The 10,218-nt window shown below is 36.1% G+C and overlaps 1 protein-coding gene across 1 annotated transcript; it reads left to right on the plus strand.

Moving 5' to 3' along the window:
- LOC136666257 (tumor necrosis factor receptor superfamily member 14-like) lies at positions 1-10,016 on the plus strand. Its single transcript, XM_066644354.1, has 9 exons — positions 1-42; positions 2,682-2,775; positions 3,524-3,878; positions 5,101-5,226; positions 5,751-5,906; positions 6,011-6,098; positions 7,246-7,421; positions 7,507-7,550; positions 9,244-10,016. The coding sequence occupies exons 3-9, from the start codon at positions 3,680-3,682 to the stop codon at positions 9,250-9,252; spliced, it is 798 nt and encodes a 265-aa protein (XP_066500451.1). The 5' UTR covers positions 1-42; positions 2,682-2,775; positions 3,524-3,679; the 3' UTR covers positions 9,253-10,016.
- The last annotated feature ends 202 nt before the right edge of the window (positions 10,017-10,218 follow it).

Below are 10,218 nucleotides of genomic sequence, written 5' to 3' on the forward strand. Positions count from 1 at the left end.
TTCCAGGATCCGACTCTGAACTGAACAGCTTTCAGCGCGGAGGTGAGCACATTAATCACTTTTTAAAACGCAAACTTTCAGTGTTTGGTTTTGGATGTGTTTCTCAAACTGTGAGTGACACAACATTTAACTGATTCTGGTACTTAGCCCTGTGTTAAACTGTAACTTAATGTGAAAAACCGATGAGAAAAACACTTCCTGTGTTGACCTTATTTCATTCATTTTTTCCCGGGGTATTTTATATTTTAGAATATGTATTTGAAAGCGAGCCGTTACTAAAATAAAAACAAAGAGTAGCCTGTGAAAATACAGATAAAAGAAGCGAAAGCCAGTTACTAGCGATCTCTATACAACTTGGGAAGAGCTGCTGGTAAAAATGCGATCACTAACACAACTGGAGAAGAGCTGTGGCAAAGAGAAGTGGACGTCATTAATAAAAATGTGGAGCGGACTGACATTTTCTACCGCCCTTTACACACATCAGTCTCCACACAGTACCTTTTGTAAGTAAAACAGATGTAGGAAGAATGGGTTCAATTATTATTATCATTCATTCATTCATTATCTGTAACCACTTATCCGATCTAGAGCTTACCTGGAATCATTGGGCGCAAGGCGGGAATACACCCTGGAGGGGGCGACAGTCCTTCACAGGGCAACACACACACACACACTCACACCTACGGACACTTTTGAGTCGCCAATCCACCTACCAACGTGTGTCTTTTGGACTGTTGGAGGAAACCGGAGCACCCGGAGGAAACACACGTGGACACGGGGAGAACACACCAACTCATCACAGACAGGCCCATGGAGCTGTGTGACTGCGACACTACCTGCTGCGCCACCCTGCCGCCCCATTATTATTATTATTTATTTATTTATTTAGTTTTATTTATTTATTGTCTCATCACAGATTCAGTGTGTTTAAATAATTATCATATATGGGGCAAATGCACTTGGGAGTGTTGTAAAGTTGTCTTCTGGTGGTTTCAAAGTGAACAGAGGAGATCAGTCTGCATATAATACTGTTTATTGAGCGCACTGGTTTCAGGATGAAGTCTGATGGTCTCAGACTGTCTCTCAGAGTGAATCTCAGACTGATCTAATGGTCTGTGAGAGGCACACATTTTTATACCCCATTTTGCAACCTGACACATGGATTGATCATGGGCCATAAACATTATCTGAGTTCTTGGTGCACTTTCGTAGAATACACCATGTCTAACAGACTGAGCTTATTAGCTGATCCCCAAACCATTCCAAATGCCAGGAGAAATGGTAAAATCAAATAAAGAAAAAACAATTTACAACAGTAAATCCTACTGTTTACTTAGAACTGGGCAGTAGAACATGTATTTTTGTAAATTTGCTTATTCTTTACTTAAAAAAAATAAATATCACTAATCAGTAACAATGGTTTACTATGAACACATTTTAATTATACAATTTGTTTTATTAATAACACATTTAGAGAGCAGACAGAACCATTCAGTCCTTGATTAAACAAATTATTTATTTAAAAATTTCACTTCAATTTAAAGAGACATGTGAAACCATTCAAATTTACTTTAAAACAATAACTTATAAATTACTTAAATATACAAAAAAAAAAAAGAATGATTTTGAATGTTGAACATTTTGCTAATTTAGAGAGAACACAGACACAAATTCATTTGAGACTTAATTCCAAATTTTATTTGTTTATTTTAAAAAAATCCTTTGGCCAGCTTTGATCTCTCTGGGTGGGTAGCTCAGTGGTAAGTGGCCAGTCTAAAGAGGTGAGAAACGCGATAAACTTCAAATGATTTACTACATGATTAACAAATACAACAGTGCAATAATAATAAAAAAAAAAGAAATGTGCACATATGTTAAAATATTTATGAATATATATTTTACAGCATGGAAACCTGACGTTAAACTGCCTTCTGAACAGAGCTGTGTCCATCCTGCATTTATTTTGGTGGAGGAGACTTTAAAACACTTAACGTGGCTTAAAGTATTAAAACAATAACTTAGAAACACAGCATTTCTCTCAATTACGACTGATCTAAGTGCTCTACTGAAACAATGAAATCATGAATTAAGTTTATTTCTTCTCGTCTAAACGCACAAGGAAGCAGCTTAAATGTATTACTTTCAATCAAATCAAAGGTTAATTCTTTCAGCAATAGAGAGCACTCCTTATCAGTAGTAATTTTGGTGTTCCTAGGTCATTTAGTACATTAAACCACATTCAGCGAACATTAAGTGTTGTAAAATCTCCTGTTGGAGCTGAAGCTCAAGTTCACTTCACCCAGGAACTTTTATGAAATTTTTTTTTAATATTGTGAAACACTTGGAATTTCTTTTGTAAATAAATATTACCTCAGCTCCTACAATAACGACCATAAACTAATTCCATCTCTTTGAACCACATACAATTGGCTTTCAGCACGCTGCAGAGTTATGTATGGTTATGTTTTGTATATTACAGGTTGAGTATTTCCTGAGAAATATAGATTTTTTGTTTTACTGACATTTTATTGTCTGCTCCCATGTGTCTGCCCTTCACTGCTCTGCTGCTCCAGGTGAATCACTAGCTATGTCAGACTCAGTGTGCTGGGGGTATATTAGCAAATCTCTTCTGACCGAGTATGACATCCGGGAAGTTTAACATACTCCATCATATGTTCTAGGTGTTCGGACACAGTACATCGTGTTGCATACTAGATTTGCATACTAACTAGTATGGGAGTATGCCAATTTGGACTTCATCTGTTACTTGCTGAGGTAATCAGTTAAATAAGATGTTCAATATTACTTTTGTTTGTAGTAGTTTGTATCTTCATTATAAGGAAGGCCATTATTAACCATTGTACAGGTAAGGATCTCATATTAATTTAAGAGTTTGAAGGAAATAATCATATATCTTGTTTTTACATATAGATGTAAATATTAGCATTTGGCTTCCGTGTTTCTCAGTCAGTAAACATATAGTGTATACTTCAGTCACATCAGTTCTATTAGTACAGCTCATGGAATGTAGTTGGTGACGTCGCCAGTCATCATCTGTAACTGCAGGCTTTGAAAACCACAACAGCAGCAATGTTTAGCACCATATGCTAGTTGTGTATGCACATGTTGTTTCTGGATTTAATTATTTTATTTATTGACATGGCTCTGTGCCCCAGTTCTCACAGAGCAGTAGAGTTTTTTTGTTACTTGTTGCATGTCTGCCTCTCGTTGTTGTTTTTCATCAACCACCAATCCAAGGAGCGTTTTAACATCTTAAGAAGACCACTGCATAATTTCTGATCTGCCGCTTTGAATCAAATGAGAACAAATGGGATTGGTGCTGTAAAATGGAGATTAGTTTGTGCTGGTTTCATCTGGTATTCTGTTACTTTATAATGTTGATTCTAATCTTTGGTACACTACTCATTCTTCTCAACTCAATGATTATCAACTGAATATTCATCTCCAAAAAAATATATAGTTATTTGATTTGTGCTTTTCTAAAATATTTGTTGTTTTTCAGCTCCTGCACACAATGAAAACTCTGGAGCCTGACTCTTCCAGGAAAAAAGAAAAGATTTTATTTGTAGTTTATTTACCATTCATATTTACAATCAACATGAACAGAACATGAAAAGGATCTAAATCTGAAATCATCTGAGGCCAAACAGAGGAACAGATGAAATGTTCAGGGGAAACATTTTATTTTATTTTATTTTATTTATTTTTTAAGAGACTGCAAGTGAAAATGATCACTAACTTGGACATATTTTTTATCATCGTTGCTGTTTTCTTTCTGAATTTTGGACTGTGTTATGGTGTTTGTGCCAGAGCTGAGTATGAGATCAGTGGAGAATGTTGTCCCATGTGTGCACCTGGTAAGTCAAAATCTGAGACATAAAGTATGTTAAAACTGAACATAAATGTGTTTAAAGGGCACATATTATACATTTTCCCCATATATCTATTTTTTTAGGTCCAAATCATTTATAATATATTTAAATGTATATTAACTCTAATTTAATTGGCTGCCCGGGTTTGTACTTTATACAAAAAGCTATCACAGTCAAAGCACTCCCTGTAGGTGAGAGTAGGTGCAAATTTTATTTTTTATTTTCGTCACATCATAGGTTTTGTGAGTTTAAATAATTTTCACATATGTGGCAAATGGACTTGGGAGTGAATTAGTGCTGAGCGATATGAACGCAAACCATTATCACGATTAATTGTACATTTCATCACAATTACGATTAATGAACAATTTTTTTTAGTATTTTTGACCCTCATAGTTTAGTGACGAGGCTTGTACTGTAAATATTCTCCAGTATTAAATATGGGATATTTTTTCTAATGTTTTTAATGTTCCTCACTTTTTTTTCTTTTTTGAGCACTGTTTATATTTGGTGTGTGATTGTGCTTTGGTCACAGAATTTTTTTTTTTTTTTCAGCGTTTACATATGACATGACATATTAGTCAAAACAAAGCATGTCCAAACCACAGACGCTGTGATTTTCTTTGGTACGAGCTGCTCGAGTCGCTTAGTCGGCCTCTGAGTTTAGGTTGCTTTCATGTAGCAGATAGGGGCAGAATCACGTGACTACAGCTTGGTAGAGTGGTTTTAAAGGAACAATACATTAACACACTGGGGGACATAGCAGAATAATAATAATAAATATAATTAATATAGACAAGATTATGTTGATTAGAAGTTCTGAATCTTGGTTTTGATTAATTGCCCAGCACTAGAGTGATATTTAGATCTAGATATTTAGATTCTACTTTTGAATGTAATAAAATTGACCTGTAATAAATTTGTCTGAGCCTGTGATGTCAAAAAGCCAGAATGCCCAGAGAAAGTAATTGCACAATGGAAAGAGTATGATGAATGTTCCAATAGAATTTGTCCAAAATTATAAATTAAATCCCTTTACATTGACATATTTAAAAAGATTTGAACATTTTAGCTTCCCCATTAATATTCTGGAGGAATGAGATTTTATTTTGAGTGATGACACACATTTGGTACAAAACAGCTTTCTTAAAAGTGATATCTATAAAAATTCAGTCATGGTTTATAATAATGACATGTTTGTTTTTAGGGAACCGTGTTTATAGACATTGCACAGAGGATACCAGCACAACTTGTGTTCCTTGTCTTGATTCCACTTATCTTGATGCACCCAATGGCCTCTTACATTGTTTCAGCTGTGCAGACTGTAATCCTGGTAAGTCTGTCCTTCATAAGAATATTTCTGTGTGCTTTGTATTTAATGTGATACAAAACATGTTCTTTGAAGTAAAACTGCAAATGCCTTCTCTTATAGTTACTTTGCTGGAGATAGTTTTCTAGTACAGCTTCTAAAATGTGGAATGGTTTTTCCAGAACATATTTTCTCAGGTGTTCTTTACTTATGTGTAAAGCACAGTAAAATAAAGTGACACAGTGATGTCTTAAATATATCATTATGTTTGTGAGGTCAGAGATGAGTTGAAGATTTTGATGTGTTCTCTCTGTGTCTGTGAGAGTTTCCTCTGCAGTCCAAAAATCATTTAGTAAGTGGATTGTTTATTTTAGAAAGTGTCAAGAGGGGTGTGTGTGAGTGAATGAGAGTGTGTGATGGGCCTGGTCAGGGGTGTGTTCCTGCCTTGCACCCAAATGATTCTGTTCCAGACCCACTGTGACACTGAACAGGATAATGTTGTTACATAAAAATGAATGAATAAATAAATAGTCTCTTGTTTTTCATAGGTCAGGGTTTAAGAGTAATGACTCCCTGCACTCGATCATCAGACACAATTTGTGAGCCACTAGATGGACACTACTGCTTAGAAAAAAACAGAGGCAGCTGTTCTTTAGCCACAAAACACACAGCCTGTCTCCCAGGACAGTACATAAAACAAAGAGGTTGGTGAAATTTTCTAGAAATACTTTTAAAGTGTTTACTACTTTACATAAGTGGAGTTCACTTTATTTAGCGTGACTGAAAACAGGATTTGTATGTTCTGTAGGAACAGCTTTTACAGATACCAAATGTGGAGAATGCTCAGATGGGATCTATTCAAACGGCTCACTTCACATTTGTTCAACATATACAAAGTAAGTGCTGTTTTTTGACAGTGGCACAAGGGGTTATTCTGATCTGAAGATGATTGTCATTGTGAGGAAATTTTCAAATGTAGATATGAATGCAGTGTAAACATTATTTTACAATAATCACATTTGTAGATTTTTAGTTATGGATAGGCAGCAAATACAAGTGATTTAGTATAGTCTCCTGAATGTGCACTAGGAATGACAAAGAAGCAATTGCTCAGATGGAAGGAGTTTCTTTACACGGCGTCTTGGAAACAAGTAGAACTAAAATAAATAACAACAACAATGACATGAGGAAAAACCAAATATATAAGTAGGCATTATATATAAAGTATAGAGAGACCAGAAAACATAAGAGCCTAAAAAGGTGAGAGTAAACAAACTAAGGATGAGACTAGTACCCACGAGGGGAGTAAAGAACTAATAATACAAACAAACTTGGAATAAGCAAGAATGTGAATAAAGATAATATTGAAACAAATGTCCCAAATTAAAGGAAGCACATACCAGGGGAAAACAGACATTGAATACATACAAACAAAGATAAACATAAACCAAGACTGAAAAATCCATGAGGGAGCAGATTATAGAGTAACACCACAACATGAGAGAGACACCACAAGGAAACATACAATGAAGATAAAAAAATGAAGAGAAAATCACCACAAAAAGGAATGGCAGACAAAACTAAGCAAAAAATACCCAGGATATTTAAACTACATACAATAAGGAACAGGTCATATGACAGGAGCTTTTGTAGTCATGACTGACAGTTTCTTGGCCTGACTCTGCATGGACTTCTGAACTCATGCAATGACACAAAAACGACTGATCTGAAGGTGTAGTGCTGCCAAGTCTCCTGGTGAAGACAAGGCACTAATCTGACACAGTGAACGTTGTAAAAGACAAGAATATTGTGTAGTCTGATCCTGGCAAGAAACAAACAGTCCACACTTGGAGGAAGTTAAACACAAGGAAACCAAGGAGGAAAACAGAAACAGAAAGAAAAGAGAGAAGAGGCAGAACCACAGAAACATCTGTTTGGGAGAACTGACGATATATTGTTGAATATCTCTGTATAGTTTCGCTCCATTAGACCAACTATGTACTTTTCACCAAGCTACTCACTTCCATTGTTTCACTCTGATAGGTGTGAAGATTCAGGACTTACAGAATTAAAGCCAGGAACAAAGGTTTCTGATGTTGAATGTGGATATAAAATGTCTGCTGCTGTTATAGCTGTATCCCTGTTCCTTGTGGTTTTACTTTTGTCTGCAACAGTTTTTATCTTCTTTAATAAGAAGGTCACCATTAAACATTGTACAGGTAAGGGTCTCAATTATGGCTTGAAATATAGTATTTCTGTCTTATTTTTACATTTTAACACATTGTTTCTGTGTTTCTGAATCAGCTCAAGAAGACAGTCTTCCAAAACAAGAAACAGCCTCTGAGGGAGTAAGTATTATCTTGGATTAACTGCTTTTAAATATTACAGTAGATTCAACTGTATATTGTCTTAATGATATAATAACATCAGGGTCGTGGTGGGTCCGGAGCCTTCCCGGAATCTTTGAGCGCAATGCAGGAATACACCCTAGAGGGGGCACCAGTCCTTCACAGGGCAACACAGACACACACACACACACATTCACTCACACACTCAAACCTATGGACACTTTTGAGTCGCTAAACTACCTACCAATGTGTGTTTTTGGACCGTGGGAGGAAACCAGAGCACCCAGAGGAAACCCACACAGACACAAGGAGAACACACCTAACTTCTCCCAGACAGTCACCCAGAGTGGGATTTGAGCCCACAACCTCTAGGTCCCTGGAGCTGTGTGACTGCTACACTACCTGCTGCTTCACCATGATGCTCGATATAATAACAACTAAAATTATTTTCATGATATGAATTTAACAGTGTTTTTTTAAAGACAGGAATGTCTTCAGCGAACCCTATGCTTCCTTAACATGAGCTAGTAACATGAAAAAAGAGTTCTATTAGACGAATGGCCCTAAGCATTCCCAATAGATTAAATGCCAAAATAAGGTCTAATTCAGCTATAGCATATTATATATATATATATATATATATATATATATATATATATATATATATATGACATGACATGACAATTGCATTACATTAGAATTAACACAAAGGTATGGTTTTCAAAGAAAACATAAAACAATTTTATATATCTTAAAATATGCAAACAACTTAAAAAACAAACTCAGAACCTTTAACAGCATTAAGGAGAACACAAATACACTTAAAAGACGCTGCACTAAAACGTTTTTTTTATGTATCTGTATTCTCCTTAATGCTGTTGTGTTCTGAGCTTTTGTTTGCTTTGTAAATGTTGTGATGTGACTCAGGGGGGCACCATATGTAAGATTTGCATTCAGCTTCTCAGCCAATGAAACTCCCTGCCATGAATCTCTGTGTGCATAGTTATTTGTTAAATGCCAGAAGATGTTTGGAATTCTACAGTTATTTATACACACTGGGCCCCTCAGTGCTTGTTGGCCATGCTCTGTAACTTCATGTGGTCTGCCACTTCCTGGTTGAGTTGCTTTGTTTCCGAAATACTTCAGTTTCTTATTTTTCAATCCTTTCACAGTTGACCATGAAATATTTAGAGAGTTAGAAATTCTACAAACTAGTGTAATGCCATGGTGGCATCCTACTACTGAACCATGCTAAAATTCACTGAGATTTCTTTTAGAATCAAGGATTGTAAAGGCAGACTGCATGACTATGTGCTTGTTTTTGTTTAAACCTGTGGCAATAGGATTTAATGAAACACCTGAATTCAGTGACTAGGTGTGTCCCAATACTGTTGTCCATAAATGTATTAAATATCCACTAATAGCATTCCTGGACTGGTTGTTTTTTTGTTCTAACTCAATAAAATTACTCCTTCCACATTACATTCTCTTCTCCAGAAGGAGAGGTGAATATTTGTAATATTTCATTATTGAACTGCATAAAAGAACATAATTTAAGTCCTGGGGATTAAATGGGGCGTATGAAATCAAGTTTAAAAAGTAAAATAGAATTATAATATAATAGAATAAGGTGCAATTATGTTCACAATTATGTTCTGATTTTGTTGATAATAAATAATTTCTTTTTTTCCAGGGAGGATGAAACCCAAGCTAAATCTGTCATCAGCTTGTTTCTAAAAGGAAGAAGTTATAACTGCTGCTTCATGATGACAGGCTATCTTCCCTATTCCCCTGTGTTTCCTAGAACATTTGCCTCCTCCATAGATTCCAGCTTTGTTCACTCCTAATGATGGTGGATAACATCTTGGATTATAAACAGCCTGAGTATTTCACACTAAACGACTTTGTTCTTTGCCGATTTTATGGAAACTGGGGAAAAACTGTCCAGGAGCACTATATCTGACCAGGGATAATACACTACATGACCTCAAACTCCTGAATCAAACATGCGACTTGCATTCACTGGGAGACACAGACTAACATGTATGTACTCTGCGGTTGTCCATTATATTGATATTTTTGTAGATCCAAAAAAATAAAAATAAAAATAAAAAATCATAGATGGGAAGACGTGGTCAGCATGGTCTCTACGTAGGAGCTGGAGATAAGTAGCAAATTCTTGAGGCCTGTGTTTTCTTTCTGGGCTCTGTTTTATTTGGCTGTTGACTGGACCCATTTGGACTTGAGCTGGTGAAGTGTTCACATGTGATCACATTCTAACGGACACTTTAAGAGACTTTAGGTTAATTGCTTGTGCACTGCAACGTAGGGAGAGTTAAGAGAAAGAAAAAAAAGCATGCTGCTTGTTAGCACTGGGTTGTAGCCTGTTTTGCTTTGCCTTCTGCAGCTATTCTGGATTGTACTGAATGGAATGGTGTGTGGGTGCTCCTAAGCCAAATAAATGGTCTCCCTCGCATCACACTGGATGTCTCCTGTGTTTCTCTACGTAGGGCTGAGCAACTAGATATCGACCGTTCATAACTTCCTCCACTGAGCGTCCAAACATCTACGCCGTTCATTACAATGTCCAAAATCAGGTCGAAAAAAAACCTACCATGTTTGATATTCTGCAACTGGTCTGAAACACAGTCTGGAGTCTGAGCCCTCA

The sequence above is a fragment of the Hoplias malabaricus genome, chromosome 14, assembly GCF_029633855.1.
Source record: "Hoplias malabaricus isolate fHopMal1 chromosome 14, fHopMal1.hap1, whole genome shotgun sequence".
Taxonomy (NCBI): domain Eukaryota; kingdom Metazoa; phylum Chordata; class Actinopteri; order Characiformes; family Erythrinidae; genus Hoplias; species Hoplias malabaricus.